Below are 21,212 nucleotides of genomic sequence, written 5' to 3'. Positions count from 1 at the left end.
GTCTTATAATTATAAGCCAAATGAAGAGAAGTAGCTAACAAGAGTAATTAGACTATAAACAAGTATTTTAAAAAAACATTGATAGAGCTGAGAACACAGAAGCACATTTGATGGGGTTAATTTCCATTAAATACTAGAGCTTATGTAGTTATATTTTGTAAATAAAAACCCATGCTTTATTGTATGCCTAATATAAATAAAATTAAAGCAGAAGTCTAGAAAAATAGTTTCCTCACATGGATTTTCTAAGATCCAGGGAGAATCAAGAACATCTACAGCTGCACTGAGTCACAGATCTGGCTTTGGGAAAAGATTCTGTGAGTTGCCACTTTGTCTGCACCTATGCTCCAGAGCTGAAAGCAAACTGGACCATGGTATCAGACTTCTAAACCTGTGCTGCTTTTCAGAGAGTGTGGTAAAGATGGGGCTTGAGAAGAGATGATGTATACTTGAAAAATTCTACTTGTGTTAGAGCTTTGAGAGATTAGTTCAGGAACTGTATTCCGTTTGAGATGATTTTTATGCCTGTATGATAGTATAATAATTTAATTTTTCATAAATCATGATTCAGTTACCTTTTTATTGCTATGATTGGAAAGACTGGCTTTTATTCTGCTTTAAAATGAATATTAAAATATTTTAAGACAAATCTGAGTTGTAAGAAGCACGGGTATTTGAAATAGCATGCATTTAATTAGATAAAGCTTCTTGTTTTTATAAGTTGGAGACCGTCATTTTATTCCTCAGAGGATTACTTATTGCCATTTGGAAACACAGACAAAGGTTTTGGGAGTAGACTTCATCAACTCACATTCAGCATTTTCCAAGGATATAAAAAAAAATGTTTTACTGACTATGACAGTGAAAGATTAGAAGCTTGTTAGAACCATTTTAGTTGAATAACTAACAACTTTGGTATATTAGATGAGATCCCTTAATGTGGTCAGCAAAACCTGGAAAAGAAAAACCTAAATATTTACGTAAAGAAATAAAATAAGTTTACACTTCAGATAATGCTACAACTCAAAATAAAATCACAGTCCTTACATCCTTTCAAGTTCTCTAGTCCAAATCAAAAAACTCAGTCCATGCATCTTTTCTAACTCATCATTTGGCATGCATATCACAGATTTGAAGGCTTTTGGTTATTTTTGCAGATATATGATTAGGATGTAAAAATTCATTATGTAAATAGTCATAATGTGCAAGAAAAAACTCTTTAGATAAGTAATTTTCTGTATATACATAAACCTTGGAAAAACACACATTTTCCAATATAAAATTTTGGTTGAATTTAGAAGGGTTTAATAGTAACTTTCACATGAAAAGATTTTTTTTTTCTATATTTGAGTTAAGAGATAAAAACAGAAAGTGAAGGAAATAAGACCCCACAGTATTTTCTCCTAATTTGGTTGTGAAGAGAACTACTGGAGTCCAAGATCTGCCAAAATACAAACGCTATTTGCTTTATCCAAAGGTCTACAGAGACATTTGCACCTTCTGTTACAAGATATTTGTCACCTCTTTTCCCACTTAGAGGTAGGAACTGAAGCAGGAGAGTCTTCAGCTGGACAGATTTCAAAATGAATTTTTACAACCCAGATGATGGACTGGTACACTTCAAAAGTGAATTCATGAGTTTTATAAACTCCTTTCTCTGGCTCTCTTTTTTTTCTTGACTAGCTACATCATAATGGAGGAATAACATTTTAAAAATTTTGAATAGGCACTTACTGGAATTACAGTTAATCCTGATACAATCTAGATGGGGAAGAATAGATGAAAAATGAAAATTTATCCTTCAAGGTAATAGCTGCAGACATCCAATAAAATTACAGTCCACCCTTCCGGGGACAGACACATGCAAATATGGCCACTCCATATTATTTATTCTTTACATACTTCTAGAACCCAGATTCATTGTTATAAAACTGCACCATTGGAAACAACAATTAGAAGGTTTTTAAAAAAATGGCCAACTCAAACAAAGCTACATGGTGACAAATCTAAGTGAAATAAAGAATTGTTAACTGTCAAAGATGCTTGGCTTAGACTGGCTGCAGCTTTCTCCCCATCTGTGAAAGAACAAATCATTGTTTTCAATATAATTAAAAGTGCTCCGTCACAATGGGGTACAGTGCAAGCTCAGCTAGGCTCAGACATCTTGAACCTCCAAAATCTATTATCCCACAAAGGCCAACAGAATCCTATAGAATTGTCATGGTCAAATGGAGAGCTAGTTGAAATTATTTTCATTTCACCCTAATGTATTTATAATTATTAATTATTATTTGCTTGGGCAAAAAAGGTAAGAGCCAGGTGTTAGCTGGATTCCATGTCTTGTATTAATTGGAGGAAGAAAGAAACAACTGTTCCCTTTAGAAACTCTAGTGGCTAAGGAGTAGTGTCATTCTTCGGAGCACACACGCCTACCCCTCTGTTAGGAGCTAACAATGTTATCTCTGCGTAATAAGTGTCATGGTAACTACTGCTATTGATTTTCCTTTTCCTATACTTTCTTCTTATATAAAAGCAGATTCCCTAAGGACAGAATGTCTAATCTGGATAACACAGACTGTGATTATAAGGGTTATCTTTAAAGGATCATGTGGCATGTTTTATGTTTTTTGTATATATAGATAGATATTTGTTGGTTTTGGTTGTAGTATTTAATGCCTTTGGGGAACATGAAAAATACAAACCTAGATTCTGTTTCCATATAGCTGAGTTTGTCATGTGTCGTCAACCGCATCAGAAAAGTGGTTGCAAACAGCCAAGGATCAGCACCTACACAACTCTTTCCACAGAATGCTTTGCTGTTGGAAAATTCCCATGAGCGAGCGTGTCCACCTCCCAGGGCTAACAGCCCCTTTACTGCAATTAGGCAATTTTGATTGACTTGTAGTAACCTATCATTGTCACTAGAGGGAACTCTAACAGAACTGTAAAAGAGTACTATGTGTTCTTCAGTAATCTTAAAAAAAAGTCTTATTATTGAACTTAATTTAACTAATATTAATTGAATGCAATTGTATGCAATAAACTACCAATGAAGTAATTTTATATTTTATGAGCTACTATTCTGCCCAACATAATTTGAAAATGTATGCGGGGTTTTCACAAATGCCTTACCTCATCACATTTTACTACTCTTTTTCTAAATCTATGTAGTCTTGAATTTTATTTTTCTCTCTGTTTATTCATTATTGTGTGTACTCAGCACTTCCAGGAAATACAGTAAAACCTCATTAATTTGTACTCCTATTATTTGGAGTTAATGATAATACTGAAATGTATTGGGCAGAATATTTGTAATTCTTCATGCAATATGAGCGGAGATCGCCTGAGAAAAATTAAACAAATTATGAAAGGCCAAGTTTGGGAAGAAAACTGATTTCAAGTAATTTACTATACAATGATGGCACAACTAACATGAAATAATGTGCTAATTATGGATAATTCTTAACCACCCATTAACATCAGCCACTAGTAAGACCTTTCCTTAAGATTTTTCCAGCTATTAATTTGCGTTTTTGAATGTAATTGAAAACAAAACTGCTTACAGTTTTTTTTTTCTTACAATTTAGACTTTTTCTTAATTCAGCCTGGTCTTCCCCCAGATTTCATCCAGTTTGGTGAGGTTTTACTGTAGTGACTCTTTCTGAATGCTACAAATTAAGCAGGAAAGCATTATTTTTCTGTAGAAGAGTCTGTGTCTTCAGTGTTCTCATGGCTGTTTGCTGAGGGCCGCAGACTTTGGGCATTGAAGGGTTGTGTATTGCTGTTTGATAGCAAAATATCACCACACAGTATTTCCAAACAGAAAAGATGGAATACCACAAAGGTAATTATTCAAAGGAGAAGCCCAAGGAGTAGAGTAAGAGCAACTGCTGATCTAGATCACTAAGTAGAAATTTGACGTTTTATAGCATATGTTATCCAAGTAAAAGTTGGTGTATTTTTGTTTTATCTGAAAGGACTTCATCTCTAACCAATCAGAATGTCAGTCAATATAAAAATAGGAAATTCAGTCTGAGGCATCGTTAAGCCTGAAAATTTATACTTTCAATTAACCTCATTAATACATATGGCTTCCCTTTTAAGAACCCTCAGTGGTAGGAATCACAAAACAGTAAATTATGTTAACGAAATAGAAACAATAAAAAGATGTCCCCAAAACCTAAATGAATTTAAATAATGGAGATGAGACCATTAAGTGTTTTAACTTTCCATGGCAAACAGGCTACTTGATACATGTTTGCAGGCAAAACTGAACAAAAAGTGGAAAGTGTTAGTTCAATGGGGGAAGGCGAGTTGTTACCTAGATTGACCGTCAGTTTCACACGTCCTGCGTCCAGCTCCAGGCGGAGGGTGTCTGCTGAGTCTCTGGAGGTGGTTGCCATGAGAATGCCATATGCACGTTGGGACCGAAACCGTAAGGATACATCCTCAGCCTCCGTGTGCATCACCAGCGGGAGCTGGATTTTCATAAACATACTCCCATCATAGCTCAGAACCGTTGCTTCTATAGATGGGAAATGGATATAAAAGCTCTTGGTCAGTTTAGTGCATTTATACTTTGAAAAGGAAAAGCATGACCTATTAAAGGTTTCCATATAGAACACAAGACACAAACTCAGCTCATCTTCTTCCGAAATGAGCGATTTTTTTTTTTTTGTAAACTAGAAAGAGAAGTCACAGGAAAGAGAACTTCCTCTGTGAAGTATCTGCTTAAGTCCAGAAGCAGAGGTGGCTGCACTTCCCTTTCTGTACCCAGAGCTTTACAGAAAGCTGTACTTTCTACCTATAGCATTCATCATGTCAGATTATCCATGTTCATGTATGCATATCCCTTCTCAAGAGCAGACATCATATTTTTTTTCGTATAGCCATAGCGTGAGCCTGGCTTGAAGCACTAGCAACTGTTCATGCCTGTTTATATATGGTCAGGCCACTCATCAGCTCTGTGAAATTAAACTTGGCTCTGCATCCTTCACCTGCAAAATGAGACGGTGCTACTAGAGCATCTCTAAGGCCTCTGCTTACCCAAAAAGTCCATGGTTCTAAGAAAAGTTATTATTATCATCTTTTTCATAATTTCTGCCCTAATACAGTCAAAAAAGAAAAAAAAAATATGACTTAAATATAGGATTCAGGCCAACACTTTTCTAGAGGTGATGTTCAAAAACAGAAGAAAACAGAAGAAAAAATGGTATTACCAAACAACAGGTAATGCTTCTTCTGAGTCATTATGGTTAACAAGGTAATTCATTTTTACAAAGACACAGACTGTAACTTCATTTGAAAGTTCATTTGCAGATAAGGGGTAACTTAAAGCATTATCTGTAAGCACCACCACGGTGTTCTGAAAAAATTAAGCTATCACCAAAAAGTCAATAACTATGTACCTGGGTAACATTGAGTAAGGATGGGGGTGGGACTGAGAAGCTTGTGTGGGTGTATGCTACTAAAGGAAAATGGATTGCTTTAATGGAGAAGTTTCTTAATGCTGCATTAAACACATAGAGAAGCAAACAGCAAAACTGTTGATCTCAAACTGACTGCTTTAAGAAATAGCACCCCTTAATGTTAAACACCATATGGTTGTGGAACCCTGCAAAACAAGTATGAGTCATTTTGTTTTCTCATGGGTTCTGATAACTCAGAATACCATTTAATAAAAGAAAACCTACCTGAAATTAAAATAAACTAGGAAATTCTCATTATCTTGCCTATTTACAGCAATTAACTTTACTGATGAAACCATGCTTATTACGAAGACTATATTCTGGAGCTGTGGTTTTGAAAGATTATCTTTCAGAAAGTCAGGAAAATCAAGTATTGCTTCTAACAGACTTTAATCATTAGCTATCTTCGTGGGACTGAATGCACATCCAGAACAGATAAGTGCTGAGGGTTCCAGAACTCCCTCCTTAGGGCCCTTCTCTTTTCTCTCTACCTCTTAAGAGATCTTGGTCAACTCACATGCTCGCTCCCCCTAATACTTATTAACAGTCCTGACTTCTCTCCTGAGCTCCATCAAACATCCATCAGCCATTGCCTATTTGACATCTCCAATCTGAATAAGATACACACACCAAAAATGAACGAATTCAACATGCTCCTGCTCCAGTGTTCTCCATCTCAGTAAATGGCTTAACACCATTATTCAGACCTTAACCTTTCTGCATTCTCTCTTACCCTCTCTGCCACATCCAATCTATTTGCAAATCTGCAAGTCTTGCAGGCTCTAATTCCAATCCATTTCCTGAATCAATCCGTTCTTGCCGCTATAGTACCTTAGACTCTGCTCTCATGTCTCACCTAGACCACGATGATAGCTCCATCAATGGTCTCCCTACTTCCACTCTTTCTCCCTATACACAGCAGCCAGGCTAAACTTTTAAAGAAGTCGATCAGATTCAATAGCACTTCATTGCTACAACTGTGCACACCCACCCCACCTACCCCCATCCTTCACCTCCACACCCCTCGCCAACAGATTCCCACCACTGCAGTTAGAATAAAATCTGTATTCCTTTTATTAACCTATAAGGTTGTGTGTGATTCGGCCCCTGCCCATCTCTCTGGCCTCAGCTTTTAGCACGTCCTCCCTTGTTTAGTAAACCCCAGCCACACTGATTTCATCTCTCATTCAATTACCTGCACTTGTGGAACCTTCTGTCTCAAAAGATCTCACCCCTAGATCTTTATATGGCTTGTTCCTTCAGCATTCAGGTCTCTGGTCAAACGTTACTCCAGAGACGCCTGCTTCAAATCCTGCTTCTAATCCCCCCTCCAGTTATTCTATATCTACTTACCAGTTCTTTTTTTAAATTACCATTTCTGATTTGTTTGTATAGTATAATCTGTCTTTGCCTTTTAGTATGTGACAGTCATTACAGCAGAAGCTGAGCTCTGCTGCTATTCATTGCTCTATCATCAGCCGAGTGCACCAAAAAGTGCCAGGCAAACAGTAGAGTCTCGATAAAATTGACTGAATTGATAATTGCACTTGATACTGAGGATATATGAAAGAGCATATTTCAATTTGAATATCATGCATACATAAATACTCACTAATGAGATTATTTATTCTGTCTATTGTAAGTGAATCTAATTTTGGTAATGTAGATGAACAAAATATCCCTTAAAGTCTACGTTGAAAGCCATAATTGTGCCACAAAAGACAGACTAGGAGACGGGTCTGTTTACCAAAACAGGGGTCTCGTGGCTAAGCACTGACCTAAGTACTGACAAAATAAAATATGATCCCCTTAAAATATGGTGGTTCTACCTCATATCACATATCTACATCATATTTTTCCAATAAGGTTTCCCTAAAGAAAATCTAGTAGGAGTTGCTCAAAAAATAATTAAAACATGATTGTAAAGTTGTAGTGAATACTAGAAAAAAAATGCTTCTAGTATAACCTTAAAGAAATTTGATCTCTACCATTTCTCTTCCTAATTTATAGCCAATCATTGTCCATATCTATAAAGCAACAAATATTTGAATAAAAATTTAAAAACCATTATCAATTGTTCAGTTACTTTGGTGTTATACAGAGAAAAGGGTAAAAATATTTTTATTTTTCTCTTATTTATTTAATCTGTAAATCTAGTCTCTATTATTCAACGATCATTTTTTAAATGATCTCATATTCTTCTATGAAATGTAGCTTAATTTGATTGAAAATTAAGTAGAGGGAACATCCTTTTAGAAATATAGATGACTGACATTGGATCATAAATATTGTATGAAATACAATCTAAAGAAAAAAAAAATCAGTATCACTGGCCTTTGACATTCTCTGAAAAGCTGCAGGAATGAAATAACAGTAAAGTAATAAAACTCGAGTGCCTCTGAGTTAATGTTTAATTAGACAAGAAATGGAAAATGCAAAGGTTGTAGTCTAGAGTTGCCAAATAAATGGTAAACAACATTCTGACATTTGAAGGTTATGCTATTTGGCAGCATCCTTTAAACATTAGTAAACATCACTTAGAACACAAAAGAGCTCTTTAAAAGGCTAATTCTAATACAGTACTTCCCAGCGGGAGAGAAAAAGTTTCAACTTTGTCCCCTCCATCTCCTTCCCCCTTGTCGTTAAGTCTGATAAACTTGCTTTTCTGTGTTATTCCTTCTTGTGGTTTAAAGTGTACACCTGTGCTCAGTTTTGCCGAAAGGCAGTCACATATTGTGGTCAGCGATGAAAATCAGACAGGGAGCCAAATTATATTGCTCTGACATCTGTCCCTCCATCTGTTGGAGTTTTAACAAACAAGTATAAAGTAGACCTCCAATGATACCATATACATACAACCAAGAAGGACTTCTATATGACCAAGTCTCCACAAATTCTCAGTTTTAAAAAATAAAGCAGGAGAGAAGGTTCTGAATTCAATTTATATTCAGTTGGACATGATTTCTATACTACTTTTCTTTATGGGATCAGTGCACATAAAACAAAATACTATTGTCTTATTTGCCTAAGTCTGCATACACTCTGATCTTTTAAATAAACTCTTCTGCTTAATGAAGAATGAAGATTTTCTATGTGATTGCAACATTGTTCCCCATGCTACAGTGTCCAAGGACTTGAACATGCTTCTTTATAAATTAACATTTATTGCTCAATAATAGTAAAACAGAAACTTTATAAATGCCTTTTTCTTTTTTTTTTTAATTTCAAGAGTTGTCAGTCAACTTTTATGTGATCAACAGCCTTATGTGATCAGCGTATATGTGAAGAAGAACCACAGTCAAAGCTCTCTCTTTTGAATTGGAAACCCTGAGGGTTGGACATGATCTTGTGTTGACTGAACTAGGGCAGAGCTGGGAACTGGACAGAAGCCAGATTTTGTGGTATTGAGCATGACAAGCATCCCACATAACCCCTGTTCTCGGGAGATGCCACAATGTGAGCAAGAAAATTAATTCTGAAAAGCAAAGACTTCTCACAGTACACTGGGTAGTCCAGAAACAAAAACCTCACAAAAATGACTATTTTCTCTCCTCAGTACACAACCAACCTGTATTCAAAGAAATCTGCAGAGATTTCCAGCCACCTGTCAGATAAAAATGTATGTTGAATCCCACTGATGAAGTTTGCTATTAAATACTCATGTGCAAAGCTGCATATGCTTGCCACCCCTCCTCCTAATTATTGCAATATATAAATAGTTTCTCTCCCTCATTCTGGTTTAGGAAGCTGTACAATTTCCATTATTTCTGCCATATGTAGTAGCGGAATATTGCCACAGGGTGGTACACCATGCATATTTAACTGAAGGCCTTTGTAATTTGTGTGACAGTTCAGTTATACCCTTTTCTAGCTTCACTTAAGCAGGAGGCATCAGAATAAGTGACAGCTCTCTGAGTGATTAAAATGAAAACACAATCTTAAATCACACAGGTCTGCTAATCTCACATTATACCTAACTGTAATATATCTCGCAAGCTTTGTCACTTTGTTGTTGTTGCCTCCTTTGGGAAATTTCTAAAAACTATACTATACGAACAAATAAACTGAAATTAGAACGGAAAATGTGCAGAGAATATACACCTTACAAGCAAAACTATGCAGAAATAATTAACCTCTAATTCACAGGAATTTCAATTAAGTACTAGGAGAATGAATGAATCTAGGTGATTAAGATATTTATCTATCTATGGACCTATCTCACTGTACAACCCAGAACAGTGATAGTATTTTGGTAGGTAATTTAAGATCATTATTAGATTATTAGGTTATTATTATTGATTTTTATATTGATTAAGCTGATGAACCTCCTCATTAAGATAAAGAATCAAAATCACATTTTAACTTTGGATTCTGGAAAAGAAATACTTCTCTAGGAAGTGTTAGCTTAAGTAAATTAAACTATTTCAGGAATGCAGGGTCAAAAAGACTAAATGTGTATGGCTTAAAAAAATAAATGGCAGGTACTTTTAGGCTAAATGTCTAAGAGACCAATGTTATTTGGAGCATGAGAGGACATGCAACAATTCGTCAATATTTTTTCATATTGATTTTTTGTTCCATTGTTGAAAATGAGTGACAATGGGTACAGTGACTAAAACATTTATCTGAAGCTCTTGGGAAGATGAAAGAACATACTTAGACATATTTGTTCTGCTATTTCTTCCTTTTGTCTGGTCTGCAAATGAGCAGTGACAGCTATCACACTTTACTCTTCCTTTAACCCTATTCTCCTTCTAATGGGAGAAGAAAAAAAAAAAATGTAGCTTTGCCTCCTGCTAGAGAAGGAAAAAGAGGCACCCATTCAGAGTTTCCACAGACACGCTAAGCCTTAATATGAAATTGGTAAAGGAACCTCTACCAATTGGGTCAGTTGGGTCTTAGGCCAAGGTAAGTGCCTTTGAAATTAGGGTGCGCTTCTGAAAACGCTGGTATAACTTAGATGGTTTAAAGTCACCTTACTCTTCAAATTTCAAACTTGAGAAGGTCAACTAAAGTGTAATGACAGGCTCAGGCAATAGCGTCAGGGAAGCTGCAACTCACAGCTTAGCTTGCTTCGAATGCTATTTTTGACATAGATATTAGCACTAGATGCCAAAAGGATGTCTAATTCATTCCTTTGTTTACTTTCTGGTGTCTTGAAATTAAAAACTGGGCAAAAGAGACAGTGATTGTCTTGGATACATCTTAGGCCCAGACCCTAGAGGATCCAAAAGACCCAACTATTTATTTATCCCTGCAATATACGTAAAAAGCTGTGTCTTCCCAGAATCAGGCCCTTTGAAAATCATTAAGGACTCATCAGTCACACACATCAGGTGTGGCTGCACGGCTTACAGAGAGTTTACTTCTGCAGAGCATACGTTATGTTCCAATGGTCATTTAAAGTTTGAGGTCCACGCTGAATACGCTTTTCAGCTCAGGGGAGTCGGCAGCTTGGATTTTGGAACCCTACCTCTCTCGCAGGACCTGCCAAGATAGCCTGTTCCGGAACAATCGCAGACATATCTGTTCCACCCATCCCTGCACATGCCGCTGTTTTTGCAAGGGTTGCTAAGGCACGGTTTTGCTGTTTCCCTGGAGCAGGAGGGCTTCACTCCAGCAGTACTTTGAACTTCAGCCATTTGCCGGATATCTTTGCTCTGGCCGTCAATGAACAAATCTCTTATGCAGCCCACGTAGCCATAGTTGAGCAGCGCAGTCCACACCTCGGTGGGGAAGACGAGGCCGGCCTTATTTTCTGGCAAGCCCCCCAGGTACAACTCGTCATCCAGGTCCAGAATCTCACTCTCGCCAGGAGCAGTGTAGGGCGTGCGCAGCGTGTTGACAGAAATGGTACCTGTTGCAAAGACAAGAGAGCACACAGGTCTTTACAGCGTGCAACCTGTTCTGAATATCACACTTTCTCTCCTCCATCTGCCTGAGGGTGAACTCCTTGAGGGCAGACATTTCTTACTTTTCTTTCTATTCCTGGTGTACTTCCTAGGGAAATGAACAGAAATATGTGGAATTAAATAACTTTAAGAATAAGGCAAACTGTCATTTAAATGGTTCTATTTCACTTTGGGAATGAAAACCAAAGTGTACAGACAAGAAAGAGTGTTTGTCAGCCTCTAAGAGTTCAGGGGAAAAAGGAAAGAAGGAAGGAAGGAAGGAGGGAAAAGGAGGGAGGGAGGGAGGGAGAGAGGGAGGGAGGGAAGAGAAAATGGCATTCTTACCACTTTCTAACAGTTCAGCCAAGATGGAAAGAAAGGAAGGGTGGGAGGGGAGGGAGGGGAGGGTGGGAGGGGAGGGAGGGGTGGGATGCAGGAAGGAGAAGGAGAGGGAGAGGGAAACAGAGAGAAAGAAGGAGAAACTGGCATTCTACATCACTCTCTGGAATAAAGTCAGACTCTCTTTGGTTAGTGTTCATTTTCAAAGCAGGTATGCATCTGCAAACCAATGAAAGGTTGTGTTGTGCCCCCATCCTTAACTGACTTCATTGTTTTTATTGTACACAATACATTGACAGATTATCTATGTCAAAACCTGACTTCATCACACTCAGCTGTATGAATCTATTGCTTAGCCTCTATGGCCTCAGTTTACTCATTCATAATATGGGCATAGTAATATGACCTACCTTATATGAGTGTTAAATAAAATAATACGGGTAAAGTGTCTGGTTTGTAGTAAGCACTACATAAATGCTGTGTATCATGATTCATCACAAGAACCAAGTCAAATTGGGTGTTTACTTTTTTTTAAAAAAAACAAACTAGTTACTTATCTAAATTGACAAGTTGCTTTTTCTTCCTCACTCCAATGTGAGGGGAAAACAACTCTATTAGTTTATAAACACATGGAAATCCTAGCCTTACGCATAGGATGAAGAGGTAGACATTCACATGGGATTATTTGAGGATCACAGAAAAAATATATATATATTTATGGAATCCATTAAAAGAAGAAAAAAAGAAAGACAGCAGGCATTTTCCTGATCAAAACTTTCATCCTGTACCACCAGATTACTCAAAATTCCACTAATATTCTATCTTCAGAAAGATCTTTGTAAAAATGCAAATATGATACCCGAAAAGGACACCACATTGACCCATTTCCAGATTATCCCAGATTTCTCTCTCAGGTCTAGACCATAAAGCAGACTAGGGACCTAGAGTCTAACAAGAGAAAGTGGATTAGAAGCCTCAGGGTTTTAGAGTGCAGACAAAATGGGAGAGGCCTGAAGACAGAAGATGGGGTACAGAGGTAGAGAAAGAAAAGGGAAGGGTAAGGATAGTGTGTGTAGAGGGTGGGTAGGAAGATGCATTTTAGTTCTTTCGCCAACTAGCGAAGGCCCACTCCAAATGGAACTGTGGCCTGTGGTGAATGTGAAACGTGCATCTAAGCACGCAGGGCTGCCAGGGCCTGCACTGTTCCCAGGAGACTCCCAAATCCCAGCAGAGGGCTGCTCCTCGATGCGGGCAGTGCAATGGGATCTGTCTTTGTGAGGGAGAAGGGCATCGGCCAAGTCATTAAGAAGACATTCGTCTCTCTAGACTTCCACAGAAAGAAATGGAAAAAGGTCCTAGGGGAGAAACACTCAAAGGCACTGCTATTTTGGCCTTCCAAAGAGGGGGGGTATAATAGGGATTTTGGAAGGAGGCAGCAAAAGGGGAAAATGACAAAGTGCTCGTTTTTACTGTTCACATTTGTGCAAGTGTCTAGAAGAAAATTCACTTAGGAACATACAGGAACCGGAAAATCCCACTTAGAAAAATATTTTAAAAATCATTTAGGGGAAATTAAATATATAATTTCGAGAGAGAATGGTGACACTTTTCTAAACAGAATTTCATTACACGCATTTTTAACTGTTCAAAATGCCCTACGAAGTGAGTTGATCCCTAACCTCTGCAGCAGATAATGTAAGTTAGAAAATGATGAGAAAGAGTTAAGTATTAATGACAAAAGGTAAGGTGGACATTAAAAAAAAAAATGTGGAAAGCAAAGTGTTGTATGCAGTGAACACAGTGACTTTTAGGTTTTTAAGGTAAAAGAGAGAGAGATGCCAGCCCCTGTTTTCCAACTAATTCAAGAAGACTTCCTAGAAATGAATACGTCATATTCAGAGACAACAGTTAGGAGACACAGAGCAAGTGAACAATGACAAAGTTTTACAAGAGTGGGGATATATTTTTTAAATATGCAATTTTTCCCATGTGCCTTTTTATTCATGGAACAAGCTTGGTTTAGCTCAGGGAGGGGAAAACACTTGGAAAAACTGTCTTGTCCTTATTCGTGGTGTTATAATTCTGACACTAAGGATACCTGGAGGATTCCTGAGATGAGGGAATCCGGTGGCTTGCATAACACTCCACTCTCTGTGTCCTCTGCATAGTTTGCAGAGCTCGGGACACTCTGGAGTTTCCATATTCAGTGTGCCTATACTCTCGGGGCAAATCTGCTGCCAAGTGTTTCAGATACTCATCTATTAAGAGTTTGTCTGACAGAATGGGGTGACTAGGTCTTGTAATTTTTATTTATGGTGCATTAGTGCCTGCTCTGAACGAAGGATCTAAGTTCAGATATGTCTCTATGAATGTGCTCGTTGTGGCCAGGGTAAGATATTCACTATAACTTTGTGATTAGATTAGAGCTTTCTGATCACAACACCTAAAGTTAATCCACAGGTTTCATGCGGTTTACATGTAGCCCAGTGCACACACACATACATACACACACACACACACACACACATAGACTTGCACACACATACACATGCACACACATACACATACACACACACATACACACACACACTAAAATAACCGTTTAACAGGAAAGTATTTACCTCTACTACCTCTGAGGCACTCCGATAATGTTTTCTTATTAGATAAGTTTATTAATACAAATGCTAGACATGACCCACCAAACTGATTTCAGTACCAACTAACAGGTTGTAACCTATAGTTCAAAAAACACTGAGAGGGTACTATCATAAAGGATAAGGTTGTTTTTCTCATAGCTCCTTTTTATCCCTTTGAGAGACAGTTTTAAAGTTCTCATGGGAAGAAGAAGCAATGAAAGGTGGGAGAGGAAGCAAAAGAAATATAATCCTAACTTCAATTTCAAGAGGAATTAGCTCATTAATTTAGCCCCAGATCCAAGGTATGGAGTCTCAACGAGCAAACGCATGTATTAGATATTATTCACTGTAATATCCTGCAAACAAACATAATAGAATGGAACGACCATGACCAAACATAAACTACACGTATGCTCTAGATGCTTTGCCAATTCACTTATACCTTAGAAAATCTTTACAAAAGGGATGGCAAAAAAAGGGAAAGGGCAGAACTTGAGTGGGAACAGAAATGATTATTTTTATATTTTGAAGATTCAAAGAGTAAAAATTTATTTGAAATAATAATTATATTTTATTACTTAGTCAAACTCAAACAGAGATTGATATTTTAGCCTACACATGTGCAAATGTCCTGAAATACTAATATTTCTGGTAAGGGATTTGAATCTCTAATTCCTTAATGATTTTATTCTTGACATGAAATCAAAGGACATTTTCACCTAAGCAAAGGACTCATCATAGAATCACTGAATTTGCTTAAATCAATTTAACACTTACATAGAACACTGAAATTTCAATATTAAGGTTCTCAAGTGCCTATTTCATTCTAATCGAGTTACAAAGGCAGTGGTTACCAAGAAAACATGAAATGACTATTTAAACCTTATTCATTGATCATTAAAGACGAGTAGTTGCCACAGCTGTATATATCAATAGAAAATAAGCATTTTCCAAAGTTTGGGGTATGACTACATGTAAATAAATATTTAAGAGAAAACAAAAATCTGAGTATATTATTGGTTTATCCCTCTATCTTTTTTTCCAGGAACTACAAATACTGACATGTTCTCTTTGGAATAGCTTGATTATTTCACACATTTCACCTTCTTCCACTATAATTACACGTGAAGTTTCTGGCAAATTAAATAAATATTTTATGTAAAACATTGTTATATCTGAGCTATTATAACTTGTAGATGGTAGTCATATTTGGGAACTTATTTGGATCAGTGTTTCATGCTTCAGTATTTAAGAATCCGAAGCACCCTGCTGTGCTATTTTGCTTTTAAAGAAATGAAATTTCAGCTAAAAACAAATATATTTGTGTACATAGGACTTTTATCATCTTAATGTAGAAATCACATTAACTTAACGTTTAAACCTAGTTGTTTTCATGGCATGTGCAAAAGATAAAACAAAAGCGAAATAATATAAATTCACATTTTATGTAAAAGTATACATAAAAGGGGGAAAACTGTTGAAAACAGTTCTTAGTTATAAAAATAGAAATCAGCTTCATGATTTGATCTGGTATTTATAAATTGTTAGCCTCTACCCTTTTTCTCATCCAGTTTTTCTTGGCTATTCCATTTCCAGAAGATTAGTTTATGGAGTGAAAAGAAACGTGAAGCAAAAGGTGAGATTTAAAATAAGTTAATTTGGTTTCAAGTTTTAAATTACTGCAAAAGTTTAAGTGATTGGGAAATGAGGGGTTAGAAAATAGTGTGCTGTAATGGGAAATGATTTTGCCTGGTCAAAGGAAACCAATTTTCATGTTCTAGCTTTGCAATTCACTAGCTGAGGAGCTTAGCCAGATAACAGATTCATTAGGCCTCAATGTGGCTCTTATGCAAAATAAAGGACTTGACTGGATGGTCACTAAAGTTCTTCAGTGAGTAAAAATTTTTGAAATTACTGCTTAAAATAATTTTAATTAAATATAAATTTTATCTATCTACAATTCTGCTTCACCTCTCATTGCAGAAGAGAATCAGATTCTACAAACTTACAAATTTACTTGTCAAATTTAGTATTCTATTAACAAATCCAAACTCAGTAAAAAGGCATAATATAAGTGATAAAAGCAGAATGAAGCATTGATTGCAGGGTATGATGCAAAATGCAAAATACATAAGTCCCATAAATAGATAGTTAAAAAAAAAGACAAAATATTAATAATGGGAGTTTTGGAGTAGTCAGATTATGAATGGATAGTTTTCTTCCTTCCTTCCTCTTTCTTTTTCTTTACTCTTTCTTTCTTTTTAGTTTTCTCGGTCTTTTTAAAAACAATTTCATGTACTAGGTTTATAACATGAACTGAATAAACTTTGCTTGAAAACAAAACAAAAAACAATCTTAATATTCTGTTTTCTGCTTATTACTATGTGTTTCTTGCTTACTTGGATTACTGTGAGCTGGGAATTTCAGAAATTAAACAGATATATGAAAAAATAAGTCTTGGAGCAAAATTTAAAAGTTTGATATTATTTAATAAAGGCCAAGAGAGAGGAGAAAAGGGCAACTCATGTACTGCAGATAAGAGTGTAGACTGAAACAGTCTGTTAGTAAAATAACCTGTCACTATCTTTAAAATTAAAAATGCAATTAATCCAGCAATTCCAATTCCCAGAATCTATCCTACAGAAATTCTGACCAATATGCATAAAGATATAATATGAAGACTTTCATTATAAATTAGCTTAAAACAGTGAAATTTTTTCAAAAGTAAAAAGTTAAAGATCCATCAATAGAGGAATGATTAAGTAAATATTGATATATTCAAACTAGGGATATCTGATGTCACTACGAAGAATGGCATAGAAAAAGTTCTCAGTATTTTTTTAAGTCACCCAATAATTGGTGAAGAGTGATCTTGTTTATGTAAAAAAGAAGCTCTACATTTATTTTATACGTGTAATTATATTTACAGATATGCTGGTGCATAGGAAAATATCTGGGAATTTTTCAACACCAAACTATTTTACCTACGAAGGTGGGAGTGAATTGGTTAGGGGAGTGTGTGGCAAAGGAAAACTTTTCACTTGTGTACTTTTTGAACTGCCTGAACATTTTCACCAACAGCACATATTTATATGTTACAGACACGCCATGAATTAAGCACAGGCACATGTACAAACACACATACTCATAGCAATATATGTATACCTATGAGTTTTAAAAATGATCATAGACAATGCTGGGAAGTTGTAAACATCAATCAAGTGATGTGTTTTGCAGCAGTTAAACTACTATTTTGCAGAAATTCCCCAGATTTCCGCGCCGCACTCCACAGTACCGGCCACTGCGGCTGGTGTGGTCAGCTAAATGCCTATTTCCTGAGGATGCACCTGACACCCTAGTCCAGGGTCTGCCCCTTGGCCAGGTGGGCCTGGAAAGGAGATTTAGTGAATTTAGAGAGAGAGGTTCCACCTCTCAGAGTTTGACTGATATTTACCAAACCCACAAGACCAATGTATAAAATAAGAAGGCCAAGTTATTAATTCTCCATGAGAAATTAACTGTCACAGGATATGGAATATTTCTTTAGGGAGGTCAATTTATAATCCAAATGTGTATTTATTCATTTATGACGGGAGCTTTAATAATATTAGCCTAGGATGTTCTGACACCCCCGCCCCCATCTCAATTAAGATGACCTGCCCCTATCTCTATAGCGGGGGTGAAGTAGTCAAGTCCCTTGGGCAGTGCTTAGATGGGTACTGCCAATGTTTGTCTCTGTGACTTTCTTTTCTACAGACACTGTATATGTTAAGACATTTGAGTCCTACAACCCTGCAAGCCTGGTTAAGGTGCCTCTGTAAAGCTCTGCTCTGATTCTTAGATGTTCTTTTCACAACTCACAGAAAATAATTTTTGTTACTTGGATACTTTTAAGTAAAAAAGAGTTTATGACATCATATTAACCAAATAGTCTGAAAAAGTAAGTTTGTACTTCAATTGTGACTCTATAAAATATGCTTACATGTTAAAAAACTAGAGGAAAATGTGTAAAACTGAAAATGTTTTAAATGGGAGGGGAAGGCAACAGATGACTATCTTCTTTTAAAACACATTCAGAATAAATAAATAAAGGATCAATTTAACAAAATGTAAAATAACTTTATGCAAAATTGACTCCATCTAGTCATTAGCATCATCAAATAACTGATAAATTATTGATAAGGTATTTTAGTCTTACCGTGGATGGGTAATGGTTTATGGGCATGGGTACAAAATAAAGCATTATACATTTACTTAATGTTATTTCAAATGTCTGCAACAGGCTACTAGGTAGAAGCATGGGAGGAATGTTTATAATCAGAGGGCAAATTCAAATCAAGGCCTAAATGGAGAAATCGTCTAATGGTCGTTCAAGTAGAAATGCGTGAGAGTGGAGATTCATGAATGGTATACACAGAAATCAGTGCTGGTAATAGATAGCTAGAAAGTGCTGTTCACATCAAACAGTGATTACTATAAACCTCTAATTATGTACTCGGGAGAGAGCCTTTTGCTTTTCCCTCTGTAATTTCTAGTTCTTAAACTGGAACTCTATGACTTCAAATCTCAATGGCTTCTTAGCTGTTAAATGTGGGCTTACCCATGAATAACTGCTGATACAATCTGCTATACCCTGCTGTACACAAGTAGAATTTGACAAGAATAATGAGTTTTCTCTTTGATTTCAATGTGTAATGATGGTTTGCAAAAAAAAAAAAAAAAAAAAAAAAGACTGGTAGTTTGCTATAAAAATACTTGAGAGGATACCCTTGACTCAGCCAAACAGCTTAACACAAATTTAAACAATATCCATGCCCCAAGAAAACAGTCATTAATCTCCTCGTAATTTTAGCACAATTCATGCTTTAGTTAAATACCTGGGAAGCTGTCTTGTGTTGAGTTTGGGAGCAAAAGAGAGGCAAAGGGGAACCCTGGAAAGGGAGGAGGAGTTGGTAAGAAAATGTTCAGCTGTACGTCCTGCAAAGTTTGCAGAGTAATGAGCCCCATCAATCATATTTATTAACTCAGTAACTTAGGGGTTTGGCTCTGTTAAGTAGCTATACTATCTATGGAGCATATCTACTTTTTGTGGCACTCAAACCATACACTCTGATCCACAAAATCAGGCTGGCACTTGGTATGGTTACTCCTTTGCCAATTTAGTGCAGGATCTGAAAATGCCACTTGTGGCTTAGTCCACTTAGCCTCGCACGGCACCAGTCATAGACTAAGCCGGCAACGGAAGAAACTACACTGCACGGAAAGACTGTGACCAAACAGTATCAGTAGAATTTTGGGAAAGTGCTTCTTTCTTTCCCCAAGTCACAGAATGGAAGAAGGGACATATAACCCAATACAATTAATTGTGCTGAAAATGAAGTTTTGGAAAAGTATTCAGATGAAGACAATATTTCTTACCAAACAAAGGGCTCAGGTACCCACCTTTTAGTGAACAAAGGACTGAAGGGCAAGTAACCAGAAAGATGGACAGCCTAAGTGACTATCTTCCTCGTCAGTAGCATGCTTACTGTGGTTGCATATCCCAGCCCTCAGAAAGAAGTGAATGCTTTCCCTCAGGATTAATGTTCCTTCTACCTACATGTTTGCTAAATGATATAGGGAGCTCAGGAACAAGCAGGAATAGCAGTCCTGTTCTCATAAAAGGTTGTCATTTTTGTACGAGGTTTATCACAGTTCTCTAACAATTGTTTAACTTCCTCACCGCATTTTTTTTTGGACATCTGGGCTTGGAGGATGGAGCTGTATTCATAAAAGAAGGACAGCACCTGTTATCCTATATTGTTTCAACTGCTTTCAGGAAGTAATGTAATTCTTTAAAAAGTTGTATTTACAACTAAAAGAGTGCTATTACTCTTCAAGAGTAATGATGCTGTTACCATTTTTAGAATATTGGGGTGGGTTGGCACTGAGCCATTCACATGTTTTTATTCTTTATTTTTTCTCACACCAAATATGTATTGAGCAACTGTTATTGCCTAAGAAAGCACCAGGATATAAACATAAAGAATATAGTCCCTGTCATACATGGGTTCCCCTTATAAACTGGGGAATATCAAAAATTCAGTCTGGGGCTTCCCTGGTGGCGCAGCGGTTGAGAGTCTGCCTGCCAATGCAGGGGACACGGGTTCGAGCCCTGGTCTGGGAAGATCCCACATGCCGCAGAGCAACAAAGCCCGTGAGCCACAAATACTGAGCCTGCGCGTCTGGAGCCTGTGCTCTGCAACAAGAGAGGCCGCGACAGTGAGAGGCCCGCACACTGCGATGAAGAGTGGCCCCCGCTTGCCGCAACTAGAGAGAGCCCTTGCACAGAAACGAAGACCCAACACAGCCAAAAATAAATAAATTAATAAATTAAAAAAAAAAAGAATCAGATTCAAAAAAAAAAAAAAATTCAGTCTGTCCACCAAATATAGTTTTAACACGATCTCTGATCAAGGCAGCCAAAATGTATTAGCATCAAATTAATGACCATGGCTTTTAGTCCTATTACTTTAGTATGGTCAATAAGAGAAGGAATAACTCCTACATCTGGGCTCCCTCTACTTTAATAATGGAGATAACATGGCTCATTAATGTTTTTAAATATTCAGCTAAGGAGGATCCCAGGCAAATCAATAGATAATGACCTTCATTGTCCATGAGTCAGAAATCAGCCCACATTGCCCTCTTGTCATATCAATATTGTTTCCCACATTATAGTAAGAGTAATGTTCATATAGCCTCTGATTATAACTGATGTGAAAAATGGATGAAACTATTTCTTGAAATTCTATGTTTCTTAGTTTTAACTGAGCTATAAATCTTAGCATTTTACCAAGCCTAACTCAGAAATATTCTTTAAGTAAAATAAAAGCTAG

General features: G+C 36.7%; 1 protein-coding gene across 18 annotated transcripts in view; it reads right to left on the bottom strand.

The window, feature by feature from the left end:
* The window catches only part of NRXN1 (neurexin 1), a 1,117,469-nt gene that overhangs the window by 595,028 nt on the left and 501,229 nt on the right, over positions 1-21,212 (bottom strand). For 11 of the 18 annotated variants that reach the window (XM_059942818.1, XM_059942803.1, XM_059942804.1 and 8 more), the window contains 3 exons: positions 10,942-11,325; positions 4,322-4,525; positions 1,735-1,761 (listed from right to left, as the gene is read on the bottom strand). In XM_059942818.1, the coding sequence (XP_059798801.1) occupies positions 1,735-1,761; positions 4,322-4,525; positions 10,942-11,325 (615 nt within the window). The remainder of the gene's footprint in view (positions 1-1,734; positions 1,762-4,321; positions 4,526-10,941; positions 11,326-21,212) is intronic. The other 7 variants (XM_059942802.1, XM_059942814.1, XM_059942817.1 and 4 more) reach the window with 1 other exon arrangement.

The sequence above is a fragment of the Balaenoptera ricei genome, chromosome 13 (assembly GCF_028023285.1).
Source record: "Balaenoptera ricei isolate mBalRic1 chromosome 13, mBalRic1.hap2, whole genome shotgun sequence".
Classification (NCBI taxonomy): Eukaryota; Metazoa; Chordata; class Mammalia; order Artiodactyla; family Balaenopteridae; genus Balaenoptera; species Balaenoptera ricei.
This window is presented reverse-complemented; position numbering and strand designations above follow the sequence as displayed.